This window comes from Rhinatrema bivittatum, chromosome 3 (genome assembly GCF_901001135.1).
Source record: "Rhinatrema bivittatum chromosome 3, aRhiBiv1.1, whole genome shotgun sequence".
NCBI classification, from domain to species: Eukaryota; Metazoa; Chordata; class Amphibia; order Gymnophiona; family Rhinatrematidae; genus Rhinatrema; species Rhinatrema bivittatum.
In genome coordinates, this window is record NC_042617.1 from 558,791,191 (window position 1) to 558,817,093 (window position 25,903).

At 44.2% G+C, this 25,903-nt stretch overlaps 1 protein-coding gene across 1 annotated transcript in view; it reads left to right on the plus strand.

Moving 5' to 3' along the window:
• The window catches only part of REPS1 (RALBP1 associated Eps domain containing 1), a 566,482-nt gene that overhangs the window by 61,540 nt on the left and 479,039 nt on the right, over window positions 1–25,903 (plus strand). Inside the window, 1 exon segment of the mRNA XM_029596463.1 lies at window positions 14,896–15,019. Within this exon segment, the coding sequence (XP_029452323.1) occupies window positions 14,896–15,019 (124 nt within the window).

Genomic DNA, 25,903 nt, shown 5'->3' on the forward strand with positions numbered 1-25,903 from the left:
TGGTGAGATTAAATTGAGTATAATGCCGGGCAGAGGCCAGCCCCCTCAGATCCTGGTCCACCAGCCTCTCAAAGGTTATGAGAAGCGGATCGCCAGGGCCCGGGGGGATCCACCTTGACTTCGGCCGAACTAAAGAGTGATCAGAGGGTGAGGGGACATCGGCAAAAAATTGCTTAATTTTCAACAGTCTACAAAACCGGTAAATATGTACTTTATAGTCAAATAAGTTCATAGGTACCGTAGGGACAAATGACAAGCCCTTGGTTAATACCTTCAGTTCAAGGGTTGAAAGTGGTCTAGATGACAGATTAAACACTGAAGAGTGCTCTAAAGCCATGGATCGGAAGTCTGAGTCGTGGTCCGGGTGGTCCGTTGAGGCTGTTGTGCCCGGCCCCGGGAGCGGGTGATTCGGGTGGGTTTGGAAAGAATACCTGGATCCGGCGGACGTTGGCCTGAGTCTAAAAAAGAGGCTGCAATAGAGGCATAGCGTGATGATAATCCGGACGTTGAAGATGACGGAGCCATAGAAGGAGTTACCACTGGGTCCTGCCGAGGAGGTTGTGGATGCGGAGCTGAAGTTTCTTCGCCTGACGAATCGCCGGATGAATTGTGCGCAAAGGTGACTTTTCTCGGAGGAGGAGGACGAGCTTTGGACATCCATTTGTATACGAACCCTGACTTGTAGTCAGTTTCGTCTCGAATAAACTTCTGCTGTTTCACCGTTTTTAAGTCAGTGCGAAATTTTTTTAGCTGAGTGAGGAATTCTGAATGTTCCTGCTCAAAGGTAACACTCGGGGTAGAAAGCTTAATAGTATCCAAGTTCTTCGCAAGGTCTTCCTGTAAAGAAATCTGTAAATTTTTTGTTGTTTCTATGATGAGAACCATAAGGTCCAGGGAACATTTGTTAAGAATCTGGTTCCATCTGGTGATGAAAGTAGGATTATCTGTATGTAAACGAGGTTCCTTCTGAACACGAAGTCCTCGCGGAATCCGACGTACCCGGCAATATTCGATCAGGGTCGCCGCATGTAATTCTGCGCGAGTCAAACGTTTTTGAATGTCAATAACGTCCACCCAGGTGACCAAGGGAGGTGTTGGATCAAGCGGCTCGTCAAAAAAGTGCTGGTCAGACAATACTGCGTTCAAATCAGCTTCCGAATAACTAAATGTTTGGTCATCGGCCGCCATTAATAGCTCAAAAGTCAAGGTAATCCAGAACCAAAAGTATATCAGAGCAGACTGCACTTTAAGATAATCTCACATCAAACGAAAAGTGCAGGGAGAGGGTCAATCCCGACAAAAGACTCCAAATGGATTTCAAAGTTGATAAAGATTTTTATTCATTTATGAGGCAACTCCACTGATTCAATTCAATTTTTCAGACTTCGTAGGTTATGTTCCACTCGTGAAGAATTTCTCTTTCAGGCAGAAATCATGTCAGCCCGGTTCTTGACCCGTGGATATCCTAAGCGGGTAGTTAGGCGAGCCATGAAACGGGCTTTATTTACTAACCGTGATTTGCTGTTTCTCCCACATTCTAGCTCCGATACCGCAGTCACAAACTGTATTTTGCCATTCTCAACACTTAGTCGTCAAATCACAACTATGATCCGCAAACACTGGCGTGCACTTGCAGTTGGTATTCCCTGGCCCCCTACGGTTCACGTACCGGCGGGGAAAAAATTTACGAGACAAACTTGTTCACGCAGACTTAGGGCAGCAACGGTATCCACCCAACACATTCGGACACCACCCCTGTGGCCATTGTACAGTCTGTTCATACACACAATCTACCACTTCATTCATTCATCCAACATCTCACAGAGTTTTTCCACTTCGTTCTTACTCTGACTGCACCACCTCAGGAGTCATTTACGTGATCATGTGTCCGTGCCCTTTAATATATGTAGGCAAAACCACGAGAATGGTTAAAACACGCATTATAGAGCATTGCTCTAACATTCGGCACGCAAGAGAGAACGAACCCTTGGTAGAGCACTGGGTAAACAAATCTCATAACCTCGCTGACCTCAAGTTCAGTGTCATTGAAGTGTTCCCACGTCCTACTCGAGGGGGCTGCTATGCAGAACAGCTAGGACGCATTGAACAGCGGTGGATATTTACCTTAGATTCAGTAACCCCCAAGGGACTTAACCGGGAGATAGAATGGTTTCTATTCACATAAGATCTCTCACAGTAAGCACTGGTCACATACTATGCTGCTAGGGCACCTCACAGGAACGGGAACCAATGAACGGGGATAATTTTCCCACGTCATTGGTTCACCTGTGATTTTGGCGCCACCGCTATCCTTGAAATACCTGACAGCGTCTAGGGTTAGTGCGCTCCCTGTCAGAATTCAGAAAACCAAGCTGTCAGGTAAGAGTTATGGTGAATGATTATTGTTTGTATTTTTAATCGGCGTAAGTCCTATATAGCATCCTGACATTTTGTTCAATTTGTTTTAGCCTTCCTATTGAGAAACCCTGTTGGTGTTACCCTCCCGATGCAGCCCTAGGCGAAACACGGGACCGTGTCGGGGGACGCCGTAAAGCGTTGCTTGGGATTTGAATCAGTGGAGTTGCCTCATAAATGAATAAAAATCTTTATCAACTTTGAAATCCATTTGGAGTCTTTTGTCAGGATTGACCCTCTCCCTGCACTTTTCGTTTGATGTGAGATTATCTTAAAGTGCAGTCTGCTCTGATATACTTTTGGTTCTAGATTTCAATTACCCCAATATTGACTGGGTAAATGTAACATCAGGACTTGCTAGAGATATAAAGTTCCTGGATGTAATAAATGATTGTTTCATGGAGCAATTGGTTCAGGAACCAACAAGAGAGGGAGCTATTTTAGATTTAATTCTTAGTGGAACACAGGATTTGGTGAGAGAGGTAACGGTGGTGGGGCCACTTGGCAACAGTGATCATAACATGATCAAATTTAAACTAATAACTGGTAGGGGGACAATAAGTAAATCTGCAGCTCTAACACTAAACTTTCAAAAGGGAAACTTTGATAAAATGAGGAAAATAGTCAGAAAAAAACTGAAAGGTGCAGCTGCAAAGGTTAAAAGTGTTCAACAGGCTTGGACATTGTTTAAAAATACAATCCTAGAGGCGCAGTCCATATGTATTCCACGCATTAAGAAAGGTGGAAGGAAGGCAAAACGATTACCGTCATGGTTAAAAGGTGAGGTGAAAGAGGCTATTTTAGCCAAAAAATCATCCTTCAAAAATTGGAAGAAAGATCCATCTGAAGAAAATAGGATAAAACATAAGCATTGTCAAGTTAAGTGTAAAATATTGATAAAACAAGCGAAGAGAGAATTTGAAATGAAGTTGGCCATAGAGGCAAAAACTCATAATAAAAACTTTTTTAAATATATCCAAAGCAAGAAACCTGTGAGGGAGTCGGTTGGACCATTAGATGACCGAGGGGTTAAAGGGGCTCTTAGGGAAGATAAGGCCATTGCAGAAAGACTAAATGAATTCTTTGCTTCCGTGTTTACTAGTGAGGATGTTGGGGAGATACCAGTTCCGGAGTTGGTTTTCAGGGGTGATGAGTCAGACGAACTGAACGAAATCACTGTCAACCTGGAAGATGTAGTAGGCCAGATTGACAAACTAAAGAGTAGCAAGTCACCTGGACCGGATGGTATGCATCCCAGGGTACTAAAGGAACTCAAAAATGAAATTTCTGACCTATTAGTTAAAATTTGTAACCTATCATTAAAATCATCCATTGTACCTGAAGACTGGAGGGTGGCCAATGTAACCCCAATATTTAAAAAAGGCTCCAGGGGTGATCCGGGTAACTATAGACCAGTGAGCCTAACTTCAGTGCCGGGAAAAATAGTGGAAACTATCCTCAAGATCAAAATTGTAGAGCATATAGAAAGACATGATTTAATGGGACACAGTCAACATGGATTTACCCAAGGGAAGTCTTGCCTAACAAACCTGCTTCATTTTTTTGAAGGGGTTAATAAACATGTGGATAAAGGTGAACCGGTAGATGTAGTGTATTTGGATTTTCAGAAGGCGTTTGACAAAGTCCCTCATGAGAGGCTTCTACGAAAACTAAAAAGTCATGGGATAGGAGGCGATGTCCTTTCGTGGATTACAAACTGGTTAAAAGACAGGAAACAGAGAGTAGGACTAAATGGTCAATTTTCTCAGTGGAAAAGGGTAAACAGTGGAGTGCCTCAGGGATCTGTACTTGGACCGGTGCTTTTCAATATATATATCAATGATCTGGAAAGGAATACGATGAGTGACGTTATCAAATTTGCAGATGATACAAAATTATTCAGAGTAGTTAAATCACAAGCAGACTGTGATACATTACAGGAGGACCTTGCAAGACTGGAAGATTGGGCATCCAAATGGCAGATGAAATTTAATGTGGACAAGTGCAAGGTGTTGCATATAGGGAAAAATAACCCTAGCTGTAGTTACACGATGTTAGGCTCCATATTAGGAGCTACCACCCAAGAAAGAGATCTAGGCGTCATAGTAGATAATACATTGAAATCGTCAGCTCAGTGTGCTGCAGCAGTCAAAAAAGCAAATAAAATGTTAGGAATTATTAGGAAGGGAATGGTTAATAAAACGGAAAATGTCATAATGCCTCTATATCGCTCCATGGTGAGACCACACCTTGAATACTGTGTACAATTCTGGTCGCCGTATCTCAAAAAAGATATAGTTGCAATGGAGAAGGTACAGAGAAGGGCAACCAAAATGATAAAGGGGATGGAACAGCTCCCCTATGAGGAAAGGCTGAAGAGGTTAGGGCTGTTCAGCTTGGAGAAGAGACGGCTGAGGGGGGATATCATAGAGGTCTTTAAGATCATGAGAGGTCTTGAACGAGTAGATGTGACTCGGTTATTTACACTTTCGAATAATAGAAGGACTAGGGGGCATTCCATGAAGTTAGCAAGTAGCACATTTAAGACTAATCGGAGAAAATTCCTTTTCACTCAACGCACAATAAATCTCTGGAATTTGTTGCCAGAGGATGTGGTTAGTGCAGTTAGTGTAGCTGGGTTCAAAAAAGGTTTGGATAAGTTCTTGGATGAGAAGTCCATTAACTGCTATTAATCAAGTTTACTTAGGGAATAGTCACTGCTATTAATTGCATCAGTAGCATGGGATCTTCTAGGTGTTTGGGTAATTGCCAGGTTCTTGTGGCCTGGTTTGGCCTCTGTTGGAAACAGGATGCTGGGCTTGATGGACCCTTGGTCTGACCCAGCATGGCAATTTCTTATGTTCTTATGTTCTTATGTTCTTACCAGAGACAAAGTCCACTTGGTCTCAGTGAATAAGATTAATCAATATAGCCTTCAACCATCCCGCCAAATTCTTTGCCAGCAATTTGCTATCTTGATTAATCAGATATTTGTACGAAAAAGGGTACAGTAGGGTCTCCCCCTGCTTTTGGCACTATGATTATTAAAGCTAAGTTTGGTTTAGAAGGCAGATTCCAATTGGTCAATACAAATGTAAAATTTGCCACCAGATATGAAGAAATTTCTTGGCTAAAATGTTTATAAAATTCACTTCCATATCCATCTGGTCCAGGGTTTTTACAATTAAGAAGTGATTTAATCATGTCTACTATTTCTCCTGATATTATAAGAACATTAAGTTTTTGGATGTCTGTTTTCGTAAGTTTTGGTAATGGTAAGTTAGCATAAAAATCATCTCTAATTACTGGTGATGCAGAGAACTGAGAATAAAGCTATTAGTAAAATCTATGAAAAATACCATGCATTTGTTTATCTTTAGAAGAATATATGTTCAGTTCCACCGTGAACTCACTAAGCAAGCCAACAGTTTTCTTGCCCATTTACTGTATTTATAAAATTGTGCCTTATAGTATAAAATAAGTTTGCATTTTCTCTTGCAATAAAAGATTTAAATTAAATCTACAAGTCTGTAAAGCTTTCTTTGTGTTCTTAGTTTTGCATTTAATGCGAGCTAACTTTGCCACCATAAATTCCTGTGATAGAGCTGCCCAGTGTGTTTCAAATACCTTTTTCTTCCTTGCCATATATGAAGTGTCTCCTCTAAATACCCAGGCATCCATACAATCCCTCCAATTATTTTTATAAACCTAAAGCAAATAATGTAGAGAGGATGAGTGGTATACACGCTGGTGACAAGCCATGTGTCGCTAGTATAGCGCTAGAGGTTCAGGGATCCTTGTAGAAATAATCAGATCAAAAGTCCAACAGAAATGTAGTTAAGCATTTTTAACTTTTATTCAAAAGTGTGCAGTAGGTTTCGGTCCCCCAGACAATGGATCGTGTTTCGCCATTAGGACAGATGCCCAAAACTAGACTAGTTGCACAGCATCAGGGAAAGTTTTCTTCAGAAATGGCTCCAAACACACGCGAATGAAATGCAAGGACTGCAAAAATGTATTTGACTGCCTTTGTGATAGCGTCTCTGATCGCAGAGACTGAATAATGTAATGGGTACTTTTGTGTCTTTTTTTTTTTTGTATTACAATTAATAGCGATGAGTGCCAGGACACAGAGAAGTGTAAACAAACTGTGCCTTGGCATCAAAGGGTTTCATCTGGGGCAGACATCAAAACAAGTTTGTCGTGTCAGCAAGAAGCCTGCCATCTAGCACGTAAATATTTTTAGTTCAGGCTCTTGGAGCCATGTTGGATTGAGCTTCCCTGAAAATGGTTGCCTCTCTCTGATGCCCACTCTTAATTTAAAATCTATAGGTGAATAATCAGCCTCAGGGCTTTCCCCAATATCAGCAGATAACACATCCATCCCTATATAAAGATTGAGATCCAGAATTAATCTATTCTAGAAAAGGAATTGTGAAAATGAAAAAAAAAAAGTATAATCTGCATCTCTAGTTATCCACCAATTTCAGTTCATCCATAAGAAATGATACACCCTTCTCAGATTTTTTTATTTTTTTTTTGCCATTGTACATTTAGAAGATACATCCAACAGGTTGTTAGGTGGTATATTAACTATCAGATTACTTTGGGAGGAGATTTTATTAAATGGTAAAACTTTGTTTAATAATGGAATAAAAAATTTATGATCATATTGATTTTGGGCATAAATGTTTCCTAATATCTTTTTCCCAAAAATGTCTCCAGTCATCCATAAAATTCTCCCTTGAGAATCTTTCACTTTTCACATTGAAGTGGCATATTCTTGTGCATAAGTATAGCAACGCCTCATTTTCTACGGAGTAAGAAACACTCACATGTGCCTACCCAGTCAGTTTTAAGTTTGACATGCTCCTTGTCCTCCATAAGTATTTCTTAAAGGAAAGAAATGTTTGTAAATTTTTTTTTTTTTTTTTTTTTAGGGATAGCAATACTTTCCTCCGCTTAATGGGAGAATGGTAAACCATTGACATTTCAAGAGTGGAAAAAAAATCGGATCATTTGACATATTTATAACATAGCCATAAGTTATATGCAAATTCAGTCTGCCATATTGAAAGCACTGGCACCTGCCAGCCTGCGCCTAGTTGCCAAACACTGCTAATACAGAAAATAGAGTGGCCAAATTATTAAGAAAATGGTTGGAAAATAACACGTTCCAGGCGCACCATTCTCACTATACATACATATCGAGCATTCGCACTTCCTATGTCCATCCCCACACAATGCAAACCATATAAACCTGCCCTTAAATGTAAACTGTGAGAATGGGTTATAGCATCCGGTTTCACGCCACCTTTGCTTTTCAAAAATAAATGGGATGTCCCTTACACTAGCACAAAGTATTCACTCAGTTTCAACCTGTCTCAGTATGAGCGGCATGGGGAAAACGTCATGTGTATCTGTTATGCATTGCATCTGCACTTTAAAATCATTCAAAAATAATAATTCAGTAATTCACAAATTATATCAAAGGGTAGTATTCCCTTCAGTCCAGACCTAAGAAGATCTGAGTTGTAAAAATACCACATAAAAAATAAAGCAGTGTATTTGTAAGATCTTTTCCCTACTGTAACATCACATACAAATTCAATACAGTAGCAATAAAGTTACTAAAAATAAAATTGGTAACATTTCAATACCTGACCTCCGCCTACCATGAATAGCACTGTCAGTGCTTATAGAGCTGTCACAACTGCAATCGGTGTCAGGCTCCATTTATTGCAACATTATCAATCCATATATAGGGGTAGATTTTAAAAGTTGCACGCGGGCGTACATGTGCGTGCGCTACCCAGTGCGTACATGTTCGCCCGATTTTATAACTTGCACGCGCAAGTTATAAAATTGGGGGTCGGCGCGCGCAAGGGGGAGACAATTGTGTACCTTGCGTGCGCAGCACTGCCTTCTCCCATTCCCTTCCCTACCCCACCCCACCTTCCCTTCCCCTACTTCCCCCTCTCTACTTCCCCTGCCCTTTCTCCCCTACCTTTTTCTTTTTTTTTTTTCTTGTTTCAAAATTTATTTTAGCCCTGGGGCTGAAGTAAGTTGCCCGCACTGGCCAACTGTGCCAGTGCGCGATCTCCCGCACAGTGGCAAATGGCCGCTGTGCCAGGAGCCTCTGACCCCACCCCTTTAATAAAGCCCCGGGACTTACACGGGTCGCCGGGCCTTTTGAAAATAGGCCCGGCACGGTAATCCTTTGAAAATCTGGCCCATAATTTGTTCCTTGAGAAGAAAAAAATGTAGCAATATTCTCTTTAATGAAAAGACAGTTTTGTTCAGCCCCATGCTCATCAACCAAAAAATTAGGACCCATAGATATCATCCAGTTGTCCTAAAACTTCTTTGTCCATCGTGTCCATGAATTATTTTATGTCAGCTATATTATTGAAGATCTTGCTTTCCCCATAGTGAAAGACCCATAGTTGGGCAGGATATTGCAACATGAATTTTATTCCTTTTTTTATACTTTGTGTACAATACAGGGTAATTTCCAGGCATTTCACTGCTGCTTGGGCTGAGAAATCCTGGTACATCAGAGTGCTGTACTCACAACAGACTGGTTTTTGCAAAAAAAACCAAAACTTGATTTTGTCAGCATTGTTCGTATGCGATCACAGGCCTGGGTTTATTCTGGGTGTCTAATAAAGGCCCCACTCGGTATACACTCTCAATTTCAGAGGCATCTGTTCCGGTTGAAAACCTATTTTTTTCAGGAATAATATATTCACACAAATGCATCAGTTTGCGATCTTTGTCTCCGGAATACTAATATTTCAACCACTGCAGTTTTCTCGGTCATTGATGTTTTCTTCGACTTGATCTTTTTTTTTTTTTTTTTTTTTGTAGTTGTCGCACTTTTGCCTGTAGATCAACCATTTCAGTGTCATGTTTTCCCAGCTTCTGTTCATTTATAGTGATCCAGTAATTTATATGCTGTCACAGTTTCTCGAAATTCTTCAATTGTAGATTAAAATTTCGCAAGTTTATCCTCCAATATTGCTGTCACACATTTTGTAAGGTACTTTGCTATTTTGTCAGACATAAGCACCGGTTGCTCTTTCTTTGCCTCTTTCACTGCTGATCTCTCCCGTTTTCATTTTATCAACAGTTGCTTTCCTTGTTTTTGTGGATACTTCCTTGGTTTTCTTCACTACAAAATTATCCATGTAAAAGTCATTGGTAATTAATCAATTATACTTAGGGATTAGCCACTGCTATTAATTGCATCAGTAGCATGGATTCTTCTTAGTGTTTGGGTAATTGCCAGGTTCTTGTGGCCTGGTTTTTGGCCTCGGTTGGAAACAGGATGCTGGGCTTGATGGACCCTTGGTCTGTCCCAGCATGGCAATTTCTTATGTTCTTATGTTCTTAATGATTGATGATCCACAAAAAAATGAAAATTATGGCAAACAGAGGTCAAAAAATGATATAAAATGTTGAGTGAAACAAAGTCCAGAGAAGCACGTCTTCCGCCTTAGCCTACCATCAAATGATTATTGGGAAAGAGAATCAATTCAGGTGGACAACCAAGTGGCCATTCCTATTATAACAATCAGGGAGGTATGGACTCTTGTCCTCTGCCAGGAAGCTATCTGAATTTGGTTGTGGGCAAGTTATCCTAATGCTCATCTCCAGGAGACACAACTTCTGGGATTATGTTGGCAAACCTCCTCAGCAGAGTGTTACAACTACATGTCACCCTTGGATTGAAGAGTCACAGATGATTTGTTCAGTTGCTGGGAGAAGCTGGTGATTAACCCGTTCATCTGTCAACAGGAAAATCCAAAAGTTCTGCTCCATGCATCCGAGTAGCTACAGATCAGCTCTCGACACTTTCCTCCTAAAATGGAACAATTATCTACTCTGTGTGTATGCAGCAATTCCTCTAATCATTGACTGTCCAGAAGTTCCATTGGGATAAGATGAGGTTAATTCTCATTGCACCAGCCTGGCCATGGTAAGCATGGTTTCCATATCTTGTCAGTCTATCAATTCAATCTCTAGTTCCATTGGGAATGTTTCCTCCTCTCTTCAGACAAGAAGATAGGCTTTGGCATCCCAACCTTCCATCCGTGGTCCTTATGATGAAGATACTGAACATGTAGTAGTCTCTTCCTTGCTTCTTCCGAAGGAGTTGGAAGTTGTGCTGATTTCAGCTAGAAAGCGCTCAATCAGAAGATCCTATGGTTTCAAGTGGAAGAGGTTCTTGACTTGGTATGGGACCAACTATCTTAGATCCCTTCTCCTTTAGCCCAAGGGATTTGCTTTAGTATCTATTCTTCCTCTCGTTCTTGTACCTTAATGCTACTTCACTTGAGGTTCTTCTTAGTGTCATTGTGGTGTATCGCCATCAGGTGGAAGGTCTCAGATCTCTCTCTTCACCCGCTCTCTTCTAAATTCATGAAAGGGTTGTGGCATTCCAGATCTTCAGTCAGTAAATATCCAATAACTTGGTGGCCTCAATGTAGTCCTGGTTCAACTCATGAAACCTTTTGATCAATTCAACTTGGACTTAGTTTCTTACATGGAAAGTTTTCTTGTGGCTTGGGCATGAAGAGTAAGTGAGCTAGGGTTAGCAAAATGCCTTTTTGGTGGAGGGAAGAGCAAAGCTCTGCGCCCCTTCAAACTCCACTCCTGCTCTGCCCTCCTCATCCACTGTAAATTTCTTACTTTACATTTAATGTCATTCTTTCTTAGACACATTCTTCACATAAATCATAGAGCATAATTAATTCCAAGACCAAACAATAAAAAGCTTGATGGTAGAAAACCAGATCTAATGGTAAAAGAGAAAATGACAAACATTACTAACAAGTGTCAGTACTAAGCAACTATTCTTTACTATGTATTTATGGAGGGAGAGAAGATCATCAAGTACCAAGAGATGTAATAAGAGACCAAGTAAATGTAGCCTTAAAGATGCAGAAATTGTCCACTTGTTTGGGCACCACTCATCTGTTCAAAAAGTACTTCCGAATTCTCCTCTTTATTTTGCTTGTATGTATTTACACCATACAAGCTTCAGAAAGAAGCTGTTTGGCACATTACAAGTATTAAGAGCACTAGCAATAAATTTGAGAGATTGCAATAATACACAATATACCCTTGCTTGAGATTGAGGTTTATGCTTGTCAATGTATGTGAAAAACAAACGAAACATACATCTTATACCTCCAGTTCTGTAGCCACAGAATCTTCCCCCCCACAATGGAAGGCAGAGTAGGATATTTCCCTGAACACCTCATCATACAAAAGAAAACATTCAAATTCTGGTGTCATCTATATAGCAGTAACAAACTCCCTTCACTACTAGGCACATTGTGAAATACAAAATCCTGCAAAAAATAATCCTCGGCACATGTATTACAAACTTGCCAAATGCTATACTATACCAAATCATAGCATAACTCACCAAACACCAATAGCAATTACCTTACCTATGAAAATATAGCACTGCAAATATTACATCAGGCCCTAGAACACACATATACCTTCTGTTGGGAAAAGATAATGAACAAGACTGCTGCAGATTCCTGCATGTCAGCAGAATACCTCAGCTCAGTATACTTGCAGAACACACAGACCTTTAAATACAGAATAGTTGACCACGAAAGATGTAAGAAATGCCATGCAGGGTCATAGCAAAATCCATCAAACCCAGCATCTGGTCTTCAACAGTGGCCAGTATAGGTCACAAATAACCCAACAATTCCCCAAAGTAGATCCACAAATTACAAATGTGCAGGCAAAAACTCTAATAGAAACCCAAATTGTTTTTCTCTCAGTGCATAGTTAAGCTCTGAAATTCATAGCCAGAGGATGTGGCTATGGCAGTTAATGTAACTGGGTTTAAAAAAGGTTTGGATAAGTTTGTTGAGAAAAATCCATAAACTACTATTAATATGTAATAGTAGCTTGAGATCTACCGTATTTTTTGCTCCATAAGACACTTTTTTTCCCTTCCCATATGTCGGTACGTCTTATGGAGCGAATATAAAAACCCCCCCAAAAACTAACTACAACCCCCATCCTCCTGACCCCCCCCCCAAGACTTGCCAAAAGACCCTGGTGGTCCAGTGGGGGTCCAGGAGCGATCTCCTGCACTTCAGCCGTCGGCTGCCAGTATTCAAAATGGAGCCGATAGCCTTTACCCTTACTATATCACGGGCTACCAGTGCCATTGGTCGGCCCCTGTCACATGGTAGGAGCAAGGAATGGCCCATGCCAAGATGGTGCCGGGTTGATATGGGTTTTTTTTTTGTTGTTGGGTTTTTTTTTTTTCAACAAAGAGAATGCTAAAAGTTTTCTGATCTGGGGAGTGGTCAGAAATGGCCCTCCCCAGATCTGAAAACGAAATGGGGACCAAAAAAATGTTATGCCCTCCCCTAATTTGCTCCATAAGACTCACTTCGCCCAGGAACGGAGCCGGTTTAGCACACCATTTTTTTTTTTTTTTTTAAATTTTCCAGCTCTGAATCCTACGGTCGTCTTATGGTCAGGTGCATCTTATGGAGCGAAAAATATGGTATTTAATGTTTGAGTACTTGCCAGGTACTTGTGACTTGGATTGGCCATTGTTGGACCCTTGATCTGACCCAGTATGGCATATCTTATATTCTTATGTAAGCCAGACACCATATGCAGTGCAAAACTGGAAAAGTAGAAACATATACGTTTTCTCCCATGCTTAAGCCAAGCCCCCATCATCTTTCTTTGGGGTAGGGGAGGATATTATGTGGGGACTGCTGGTCTCCTGTTCTTGTGTTGAATGGGGGTGTATTTTTGTACAATACCCACAAGAACAACATGGTGGCTCAGTGGTCCAAAAATAAAATTTCCCACTGTACCCATGTGATACTTTTTTCTCCCTACCCCTTACTCATCACTAGGAAGCAAATAAAGCTCAAGGAATTGTCTAGATTCTGGCAGCTAACATTTAGCTAAAAAATGCAGTCATGTATTTGGGCTGCAGAATCAAATGAAGTACAGTAGTGGGGGTAAAATTCTTCTACGGTAAGCATGAGAGAAAATTGGGATCTAGGGGGTGATTGTATCTGATGATCTTAATCTGATGGCTGAAGCCCTAAGGATGCTTGGCTGCATAAGAAGAGGAATGGTCAGCAGAAGAAAGGTGATAATTGTCTCTATATAAGTCCCTGGCAAGACCTCATTTGGAATATTGTGAACAATTTTTGAAACCACATCTTCAAAAGGATATAAACTGGATGGAGTTGGTCCAGAGGTTAGCTACTAAAATGATCAGTAGTGTTCATTCTAAAGCATATGGGGATGATTTAAAGATTTAAACACGTATATCATTGATAAAAGTTGGGATGGGGAAATAGGATACCCACATTTAAATACCTCAAAAGTTTCCATGCACAGGAGGCAGGCCAGGCCCCTTGCAAAGGAAAAGAAGTTGTAGAATAAGGGAATGAGGGTGAAAGAGGATATACTTGGGAGTTATCTAAGGAAATATTTCTTAACAGAGAAGTTAGTGGATGCATGGGACAGCCTTCCTGTGGAGGAGGTAGAGTCGAGGATAGTATCTTGAATTCAAGAAAGCATGGGATAAATGGAGAATATCTGAGGGAGAGGTAGAGATTGCAAAGCTGAATAGTTAGTGTGGCTAGGCAGACTAGTAAACCATATGGTACTTTTCTTCTGTCTTGTTTCTAGAATCTCCCCTTCTCCCTTCCATCAGTGCACCAAAGATGGGAGAGAATGCCAGCCTGCTTTAGACCCCATTCCCACCCCCCCCCCCCCAAGCCTTAGCCTTGGACCCCTCCCTGCCAGTCTTAAGACTGCTCTGAATTGAATCCTCATCCCTTAGCTTTGGACCACTAGCCTGCCTCGGGCCCTCAGCCTTGGACCCTCATCCTCTAGTCTTAGATCTCACCAGCCTCAGACTGCCAACCATGGGACCACCATAGTCAGCCTTAGACCTCCATCCCTAAGCCTCAAACTCCTACCCAGACAGCCATGGACTCCCCAGCCTGCCTCATATCCATAGTTCCCAGCCTTGAAGCCCAAGTCTAGGACTCCCACAGTCAGCCTTAGACTCCTGCCTCATACCCACAACCCCCAGCCAGCCTCTGACCACAAGCCTTTAGACACTTAACCTGCACCATCCTGGAAGCACTCTTGCAGGCATGGCAAAATTCTTAGAGTTTGAGCCATGTAATTGATGCCTGTATTCTCGCTCTGGGTCTCATGAGATTGCAGACTCCAGCACAGCTCAAACTTGTGAATTTGCTGCCCTCTGATGGCATCAACCTGACTGGTGATTCATAAGAAATAAGAAATGCCATTCTGGATCAGACTAAGGGTCCATCAAGCCCAGTATCCTGTTTCCATTGTCTTTAAAAATAAATAAATAAAAATTACAGGTAATTACTTTCTCTAAATTAGCTGCATAGAAATAAATATTTTAACTCATGTGGTGGTGTTTTTCAGGTTATGGAACTATGTGGTGCAACAAGACTTGGCTATTTTGGAAGAAGCCAGTTTTATATTGCTTTGAAACTTGTAGCTGTGGCTCAGGCTGGTCTCCCTTTAAGAATGGAAAGTATAAATACAGGTAATTTCAGGAATGTCTTTTTTTTAATAAATATTTCTGAACCAAAAATAGGGAATGCTGTCATAATGTGTGTAGTTTCAAATAAAACCTAGTATTTAGTTAAAAATTAGTATTTAATTGTATTGACTTTTTATATACAGTAAGTTTGATATTAGTGGACTAGTGAGTGGGCAAGTACAGTTAACTTTAACCATGTAGTGCTGAATGTTGGTGCACACTGGCTAAAGTATAGCTAGGCCTTTGAATGCCACCCATCACCACCTTTTTTTTTTTTAATCCAGCTAAATATTTTCCAAATAACTTTACCTGAACACAATTTAGCCAGGGAGTGGAGGAAAATTTTGTTTTTATCCAGGTTACTCAAAAACTTATCCAGACAAAGCCTTTGAATATGGATCTCAATGTGCTTTGGCAGCAGAATGACATACATTTAGAAAGAGAGAGTTATAAATAACTAAGGCTTTCTGTTTTTATGGAGAACATAATAAAATGGAAGTTAGAGAAAAAACAAATATGTATGAATAGAATGGCAGGAAAAATGTATGGGACAATTTCTTCCTGAACAAACTACTTTTATATGAAGAAGCTGATGATAGAGCCTATTAACCAGTCTCACTAGAAAGGTTCAAGCATGGCTTGTTCTGTATCCCCACTATAATATGAGTTTGAACTGTGATTAGTTAGTGATGTAAAGGCTTAAGCAGAGGTCAGTGAATGATAGCCATACAAACAAATGTTATATCAGTAACATGAATTGTTTTTTTGTGTGCAAGTATCCACATCAAAAGGTAGGAAATACTAGATTTGTGCTCAGTATAATATATGTAGACAAATATAAACAGAAAAATGTTGAATCTCTCCTCCTCCTCTCTCCTGCCCCAAGTAAAACTAGATACTCAAGTTATAACCCAAGAACAATGGACAGGTACTAAAGATGGATGACCATTTTTCCATGTGGAACAGCTATTGCTAAGAAAAGATTTGAGGAGCTTAGTGCTTTAAATACTTTGTAGTATTTATTTAATCGTGTTTGTTAATCACCTAATCTACTGGCCGATACAGTACAGTGCGCTCCGGAGCGCACTGTTAATCCGCCATTGGACGCGCATTCTCAACGTGCTATTGTTACCCCTTATTCAGTAAGGGGCCGAAAACGCACGTCCAATCCCTCGAACCTAATAGGGCCCTCAACATGCATGTTGAGGGCCCTATTAGGTATTCTCGCGCAATTCAGAAAACAAAATGTGCAGCCAAGCCGCACATTTGGCTTTCAGAAATTAGCGCCTTCCCAAAGGTAGGCGCTAATTTCTTTGGGCACTGGGAAAGTGCACAGAAAAGCAGTAAAAACTGCTTTTCTGTGCACCCTCCGACTTAATATCATGGCGATATTAAGTCGGAGGTCCCGAAGGGGAAAAAAAAAATTTGAAGTCGGCTGGCAGCTGTCGGGTCGAAAACCGGATGCTCAATTTTGCCGGCGTCCAGTTTCCGAGCCCGTGGCTGTCTGCGAGCTCGAGAACAGACGCTGGCAAAATTGAGCGTCTGCTGTCAAACCCGCTGACAGCCACCGCTCTGGTCCAAAAGGAGACACTAGGGATGTGCTATTGTCCCTAGTGCCTCCTTTTGCCTGTTTTTACCGCTGGGCCTCATTTAAATACAGAATCGCGCGCACAGGAAAGTGGCCTGTGCGCGCGCCGGGAGAGCGGGTATTCACCCGCTCTCCCGCGGACTTTACTGTATCGGCCCGCATGGTAGCCCAAGGTGATATACAAAGACAGCTGCACAGAATAGACAAAACAATGTATGTTACTCGCCATACCCACTAAAATATAAAAAATCAAAATACATAATTACCAAAGAACTAAAATCTAAATAATTGAAATCAATAAAAATATAAACCAAATAACATTGCAGGAATAATCAAGCATATGATAAATAATGCAACAGAGCTAAAGAGACTGGTTAGAATTCCAACCAGTGTTTTCTTAAATGAAGGCCCAACTGAAATAGTGGCTGTGCTTGAATCCTTAGATAATCCTTTTCCAGGCATAGAGTCAGAGGAAGTGTTCTATAATGTAGGAGCCATAAATGTAAACACAACTGTTGTCCAATCTACATTACTTAACTGTTGAAAGGCAAAGGTGGAAATTGGCCCCTGATCTAAGGGGACGAGCTGGAACATATTTCTTTAGCTTGTTGACACGTACCACAGAGGGATTTTAAACTGAGGCTTAAACTGCAGAGGTAGCCAATGCAGACTAGCTAAGATCAGTTCTTGACACAGCCAGAAAACAGATTGGTTGCACAGTTCTGAATAATCTGGAGGCAGTGGAGACTTTTCAGCAACAAGCCAAACAGAATTCTAGTAGTCTACTTGAGTGAGAAAGAAGGCCTGCAGGACAATCTTGGGCTTGAGAGACTGTCAAAGGTTTTGTTAGGTGAATTAACCTCAGCTTAAGCCAGGCTCCTCTGGATAAATGTGAAATGTGGTGTTCAAAACTGAGGCGTGAGTCTAGAGTCACCTCCTAAGTTTTTTACCATAGATTTAAACAAAAGAGGTAGCTCGACTAGTAAATGTAAATCACTGGTGTTCCCATTTTGGAGATAATTATGTTTCCTGATTAGGTAAATTCTGTTTTTCTTTAACTGCTTCTCTCTCCAATGTTGCTGTACAAAGATGTTTTTCTTTGTAATATTCTTTAAAAATGCATAAATAAAAAAAAAAAAAAAAAAAAAAAGTAAATCACTGGTGGACATCTCATTGTGTAATCCAGAAAAGCCTCTGTTTGGATTTAGGATTAGCATATTAGTTTTCATCCACTTGGATATTACTGACAAGCAATTGTTGACCTGTCGGATAAAGTTTTCAGAATTACTTTCCTGTGAACAATAATTCTGAAGGTCATCAGCATAGTATTGAACCTGCAGGTAGAATGACATAACTTCAGAGATGATCAGTGAGTCAAAGGCAGCTGTCGTCAATCTGTCAGTACAGATGATCTGCCTTTATTAGAGTTGAGCCTAAAATCATCTACTAAGATTAATGTAGTCTCCATGCTAAAAGTCTTGGCAGAAGCCTGATTGAAAAATGTCAAGGCAGTTGTTCTCCAAAAAATGACTCCATTTGCTTAAACTTAATTCCCTGTACGTACCTGGATCAGTCCAGACAGTGGGTTATGTCCCCAATCCAGCAGATGGAGTCAGCACAAGCTTTGAGGGGGCGTATCCATATATACTACTACCCCCTCTGCAGGAGTTCAGTATCTTCTGACTCCAGCAGATGCGAGTAGGGGAATCAGGCTTCCCCTCCTTTTTCTTCACTTTCTTGCTTGATTATGGCTTGTTGTTGTCTTTTTCTGTGGATCAAGTTTGTATCAAGTTTGTATTAAGTTTAAAAAAAAAAAAAAAAAGTAAGGCAGAGTTCTTTCAACTTCTGGGGAGTGGCTTATCTTCATTGTCTCTTCTCTGCGGCCTTGCTGTTTATTTCTCGTTGCAGCCAGGGGTAAGTTTGTTTTCCCTTTGTAGTTTTTTCCTTCACAGCTCAGCCCCCGGTGCCCGCGAAAGCCGGTGGACCCGGCCTCTTCGCTCTTTACTCCCTCACCCGCGGCCATTTTACAGCTCCTCATGGGCTGCGGAGCCATTTAGGGAAAGATGTCTGGGGCGGGTCGTGTGGCCGGGAAGGCCCACCCCGCGGCACCCTCCTCTATTTTCGGACAGCGGGCAGTGCGGGCCGACCGGGCCCCCCCGCAGCGGCGCTTTTGTGCGCGTGGCCCCCCCCCCGTGGCTTTTTCTTTTTCTCCTACAGCGATCCCGATGCCGCGGCCGTCCCGCTGTGCGGCCTGCGGAGACCCGGGGTCCCGGATTTCCCGGGAGGACATCTGTGCACGATGCCTTCCCGGGGGGGAAGGTACCTCACAGTCCCTGACTGATTTCTCTTTTTTGCCCGGGCTGCGCGGGCCGGCCACTCCGCCATTTTTGGCGGGAACGGCGGCCATTTTACATTCTGAGCGTCCTGAGGCGCAGGCCACGAGAGGGAACGGATCCCTGGAGGCCACAAGGGAGAACGGATCCCTGGAGGACTCTACCAGCGGGGGTGTTCCCCGATTTTGGTGCAGGAACCAAGCACCCAGAGCCAGGGAGCAGGAACCACGCCGCCCCCGAAGCGCACCCGAGCAGGCCGGGGTTCTCTCCGGAGTTTATCCTGCTCATGCATACCGCTTATCTGCAGGGGCTGGAAGCACCTGTGGGACCCCCCCTCCTAAGATCCCTTGGATGTCGCCCTCGACGCCGGCCCCCCCCCCCCGACCCTCCGGGAGTGGGGGCCTCCCACCTTCCTACCCGGGTCCGATCCACGCCCACGGCAGTGGGGGCGGTGCCAGACCCAGCGGGACATGGACTTGACCTCCCGGACGGGGGACAAGGGGACGGCACGCAGGAGGGGGATGGTCCGCGTACCCTACGCCTCTTCCAGAGGGAAGAGCTGGACGACCTCATCCCGCAGATCATCCAAGAATTAGATTTGGACCCGCCACCAGACCCGCCTGCCCCAGTAGCTCCCGCTGTCGTCACTTCTTCAAGGAAGGGAGATCCTGTCGTGGCGGCACTCCGGCCGAGGGCTCGGGCTTTTCCCATTCATTACTCGTTTTTACAACTTCTCACCAGGGAATGGGACACCCCGGAGGCCTCCCTGAAGAGCAGCCGGGCTATGGAAAAGCTGTACCCGCTCCCCGAAGATTTTCTGGACCTCATCAAGGTCCCAAAGGTGGACTCCGCAGTGCGGCGGTCACGAAGAGGACGACTATCCCAGTGACGGGAGTTGCGGCGTTGCGGGACACACTGGATCGTAAGTTGGAAGTTTTCCTTAAGCGGTTTTTCGAGGTCTCCGCTCTGGGTATGCGGGCGGTGATGTGCAGTTCGCTTGCCCAGCGGGCTAGTCTCCTTTGGGTGCAACAACTCCTCACGTCTCAGAACCTGCCGTCCGATGAGGCTGCCCAGGCAGATCGGCTAGAAGCCGCAGTGGCGTATGGGGCGGACGCCTCGTACGACCTTTTTCGGGTCCTCGCAAGGTCCATGGTTTCGGTAGTGGCAGCACGACGACTACTGTGGCTACGCAATTGGGCGGCTGATACGTCCTCTAAGTCGAGTCTGGGCTCTCTTCCCTTCAGGGGCAAGTTCCTCTTCGGGGAGGATTTGGACCAGATCATCAAGTCCCTGGGGGAGAACGCTGTTCATCGGCTGCCGGAGGATAGTTTTCGACCATCCAGAGCATTTTTCTTCTTCTCGGACCAGAGCCAGAGCGCAACGGCGCTACAGGGGATACAGACAGGCGGGCTCCCGGTCATCCGCCCCCAGGTCTCAGCCCTGGTCGTGCTCCTTTCGCGGGCGTCGGCCCTCACGCACTACTCCGGGAACCCCTATACCAAGTCTTCACAATGATGCCAGTCTCGCCCACTCCCCTGTCCCCAGGATTGGGGACCGACTAACGTATTTCTACGCGGAGTGGGCACGGATCACCTCGGACCAGTGGGTCCTGGATACCATAAAACACGGCTACACATTGGAATTTGTCCGCCCCCCCCGCAGGGAAGGTTCATCTTTTCCCCCTGTGGCTCGGACCTCAAGAGAGGAGCGGTGCAGCTGACTCTGGACAGACTCCGGGAGATAGGCGCTATTGCGCCCGTGCCCTTCGGAGAGGTGGGCTCGGGCCACTATTCCATCTATTTCGTCGTACCAAAGAAGGACGGTTCCTTCCGGCCTATCCTAGACCTCAAGGAAGTCAACAAATCCCTTCGAGTCGTTCGGTTCCGCATGGAAACGCTCCGGTCAGTGATTGCGGCGGTGCATCGGGGGGGGTTCCTCGCCTCCCTGGACTTAACTGGAGGCCTACCTGCACATTCCCATCCGCCCGGACCACCACCGTTTCCTTCGTTTCAAAATTCTGGACCAGCATTTTCAGTTCACGGCTCTCCCGTTCGGATTGGCGACGGCGCCGCGCACCTTCACCAAGATCATGGTAGTCGTGGCGGCAGCTCTCCAGAAGGAGGGCATCCTGGTTCATCCTTATCTGGACAATTGGCTCCTCCGGGCGAAGTCATTCGATCATGGACGCTCAGCGGTGACTCGAGTAGTACGGTTTCTACATTCCCTGGGATGGGTAGTGAACTTCTCCAAGAGCTCCTTCATGCCCTCGCAACGCTTGGGTTTTTTTTTTTGGGGGCGACCTTCGACACCCTACTGGGCAAAGTTTTTCTGCGCCAGGACAAAGCTCAATCCTTGCGGGATCACACACGACGGTTCTCTGTGTTACCAGAGCCCACCTCCTGGGTCTACCTGCAACTCCTGGGAGTGATGGGGTCCACCATCGACCTTGTACCTTGGGCTTTCGCGCACCTCAGGACCTTACAGTGGGCGCTCCTCTCCGTTGGAAACCAGTATCGCAGGACTACCAGATGATTCTCCCACTCCCGCAGAATGCCAGGGACAGTCTGGGCTGGTGGTTGGATCCGCCGAACCTGGCCCGTGGCGTGTCCCTCGATCTGCCAAATTGGGTGGTGGTGACCACCGATGCCAGTCTAGCAGGCTGGGGTGGAGTCTGCGATCGAAGCGCCACGCAGGGGACGTGGTCCACGGTGGAGGCGAAGTGGTCAATCAATCGTCTGAACACCCGAGCGGTCCGGCTAGCTCTGCGACATTTCCTCCCGCTTCTTCGGAACCGGGAAGTCAGAATCCTATCGGACAACGCTACCACCGTGGCCTACATCAACCGACAAGGAGGCATGCGCAGCCCGCAGGTCGCGCTTGAGGCGGCGCTGCTGATGCAATGGGCGGAGCGTCATCTCGTCCGGCTAGCGGCCTCGCACATCGCTGGTGTGGACAACGTCCAGGCGGACTTCCTCAGTCGTCAACTGCTGGACCCCGGAGAGTGGTCTCTCTCCGACAAAGCGATGCAACTTCTCGTCCATCGGTGGGGGGCCCCCCACTTGGATCTGATGGCGTCCGCTCTCAACACCAAGGCTCCACGCTTCTTCAGTCGCCGGAGAGAGCGCGGCGCAGAGGGAGTGGATGCCCTGGTCCTCCCGTGGCCGCCACATCTTCTGCTCTACGCTTTTCCACCATGGCCCCTGGTGGGCAGGATGCTCCGCAGAATAGAAAGCCATCAGGGGACCGTGGTTTTCGTCGCCCCAGAATGGCCCAGGCGACCCTGGTTTGTGGACCTGCTACAGCTGGTGATCGACGGGCCAATCAGGCTGGGGCACCTCCCCCAGCTCCTACATCAGGGCCCGGTATTTTTCGAGCAGGCAGAACTCTTCTGTCTTGCGGCCTCGACGTCGGCAGCCTATGTTCGAGTCTGGAAGGTGTTCGAGCTGTGGTGTACCAGCCAGGCCACAAGACCCGCTAAGGCTTCTGTACCTCAGATCCTTCAGTTTCTACAGGCGGGGGTGGAAAAAGGGCTCGCCTATAATTCACTACGGGTTCAGGTGGCCACCCTTGGTTCGCTGTTGAGCGATGGGGCTCTCTTCTACAGTATCCTGACATGCTCGTTTTCTCAAGGGTGTCAAGCATATGCGTCCTCCGTTACGGGACCCTTGTCCCTCCTGGAGTCTTAACCTTGTGCTTCGCTCCCTGTCGGGACCACCGTTCGAGCCGCTGCGTAGCGCAACGATAAAGGATCTCACTCTCAAGACTGTATTTCTTGTGGCCATTTGTTCCGCTCGACGCATCTCGGAGCTGCAGGCTCTGTCGTGTAGAGAGCCCTATCTCCGTTTCTCCGACTCTGGAGTTTCGCTTCGCACTGTTCCCTCCTTCCTTCCGAAGGTGGTTTCTGCATTCCATGTGGACCAGACGGTGGAGTTGCCGTCCTTCTCTTCCTCAGAGCCGAAGTCTCTCCGTCTCTTGAATGTCAAGCGCACTCTGCGCCTCTATCTGGAGGCTACAAATGAGTTCCGGACCTCTGACCATCTCTTCGTACTCTGGGCCGGTCCTAAGAAGGGGTCTCAGGCCTCGAAGACTACCATTGCCAGATGGCTGAAGGCCGGCATTGCTGCTTCCTACATTGGGGCGGGTCGGACTCCCCCACCCGGAATCGTAGTGCATTCTACACGTTCTCAGGCGGCTTCCTGGGCGGAGGCTCACTCGGTATCCTCTCAAGAAATTTGTAGAGCAGCCACCTGGAAATCGTTACACACGTTCTCGAGGCACTATCGTCTGCACCTCGCCTCTTGTCTCTGGACACTTTGGCGAGCAGGTTCTCCGAGCAGGCCTCGCAAGGCCCCACCCGATTTAGGGAAGCTTGGGTACATCCCACTGTCTGGACTGATCCAGGTACGTACAGGGAAAAGAAAATTATTACTTACCTGCTAATTTTCGTTCCTGTAGTACCATGGATCAGTCCAGACGCCCACCGCGTTTGGGTTCTTGATCCTGCTCAGCTCTGCGCTACTTCTTGCTCGCAGTGTTCTGTGTCTTCACAGTCGTTTCTTTTCGCTGTTTTTCACAGCTCCCTACAAGTTGGTAGGATGTTTGCAGTTACTTGTTGCGGTTACAATTGTTTTCATTATCTGTTTCCACAAACTTGATCCTTCGGGGGTTTCTACTCTGGCTTTGATATACTCGATACTGAACTCCTGCAGAGGGGGTAGTAGTATATATGGATACGCCCCCTCAAAGCTTGTGCTGACTCCATCTGCTGGATTGGGGACATAACCCACTGTCTGGACTGATCCATGGTACTACAGGAACGAAAATTAGCAGGTAAGTAATAATTTTCTTTTTTTATCAAAATTAATGGAAAAAGATATTTTGTACTTGTTGAAGGCTCTCAACTTGGTTGATATGTAAATTAGGTTTTGAGTAACAGTGTAATCAAAGCAAATTTAAGTTCATTAGGGAACACAACCTTGATCAAATTTTGAAGAGTCATGGATCAAAGGTACAGGTGGAAGCCTGGGCCTTGTGTAGTAAGTCAATAACACACAAAACCTCAAGTGATTTGAAAACTGTTGCTATCTAAAGACTGACCAGGGTTGGGATTGCTGATCGCCTCAAATTGATACCAGACCAACCATCTAGAGCTTCATGATTTTGTCTGTAAAATCTCTACATAGAAAAGTGATGGTAGAGACAGATCATATGGCCCATCTAGTCTTCCCACCCACACCAACTATTTAGCTTTACAATCCCTACCACTTCCTCAGAGATCCCATGCTTTTTTAATGCAATCTAGTGAGGACTATGAAATACAAAGATCGCTAGATGAAAGGCACACAAACCTCTTACTGCTGAGAATAGCTCCCTTGAAGTATTTTGAGCATGATTTTGTCCTGAGCATAAGCATGCTTGGTTTCTAAAAGAGTAGCATTTTGGAGCTTAATCTGAATCATGAAATTGGATTTGTCTGCTTCTGCGAGATTTTAACCAGGACCTCTCCAGGTGCCTGTTAGAACATTTCATAGAGAACTCCGAATGATGGAACTGATGTAGGCAGAGTCAACTTTTATGTATTCCTAGCATCTGAGAAATCCAAAGCATTTGACAATTTGTTTTCCGTTTCTTATTAGTTCAGATAGAGAACAACTAGTCAGAAATGACACATCTTTAATTGTCACAAAAAACAAGGAGATCAATTCTGTGCCTAAATTTCACATTATCCTTCCTGACCTTTACTTACAAGGAGAGAAACCCTGAAATATTAACTTTAGTTAGAACATGATCTGACCAGCACATAGGGGAGATGTATATATCAGAAATAGATCTGAATCAAAATCCAAGTGGAAAATAAGTAAAAAAAAAAAAAAAATAGTGTCCACTTATATGAATAGGAGAAAAGATTGCTTGCCTAAAACCCAGAGCCGACATTGCTGTTAAAATGGCATCAACCTTGCCCAGGTTCAGGAGATTCACTTGGATGCTGGAGAATTACACAAGGAGGAAACTAATCTATAAATTTTAAACACAGCTGATTTTGCTATCTCAGGGGTTTAGTAAATTACACTAATTTATTCCTGTTTCCTAATACAATCATAATGAACTTAATGTTGCTTAGTTTTTGGGTGTAATACTTCAGAAATAAGAACTTTAGAAAAAGATTGCCACACCAGCTTCACCACTCCTTTCCCAGGGTTAGTGACAAAAGGTAATATCAGGGGGACAGGCGTAAGCCAATAAAGGCTCTGCTGATTCATTGATCCAAGATTCAGTCAAAAAAGTCTATTTCCTAATAGGCTAACATAATAAATCAAGGGAATTTATACTGAGCAGATAGTGTTTACTAAAATGAAACTTAGAACATTTATAACAGCTTCTATGATTTGGGGGGGGGGGGCAGAATTTTCCATGTAGAGAGGTTATCTGATAATCTAAAACAGTCACTCTCTTATGCTGCCTACCTGATTAAAATTATTCCCACGTTTCCAGAACACTTCAATAGGTTCACTTCAGAAATTGGTTCCTAAACTATTTTAATTCACCCAGTATTTAAAAATTTGGTTTGGTGGTAGACACCGCTGACTGGTACGTTCAATTGACCACATCCACCAACAGTGGGAAGCATTCTTAAAAATCTTGGACCAAAGAATTTTTGAAGTGAGTAATGGGGACAGTAGTTAGTATATCTACCATAATAGATATACATATAAATATATTGTAACTCATAGTAGAAATAGAATTGGTCCTAGCAGTTCTTCTATATGGAAATATAGGCCAGTACATGCAGTAAAAAAAAATAGATAAAATGGAAAACAACAAGTAAAATGTAAAGCCAGCACAACAGCTTTACACCCTGATGGAGGCTTCCTGGTGCTCTTGAGGAGAAAGCTGTCAGTGGCAGGAAGGCAACATTCAAAAGCCTGCTAGTTCGGGTGATAGATGGAGTTGGAGGCAAGTCATACC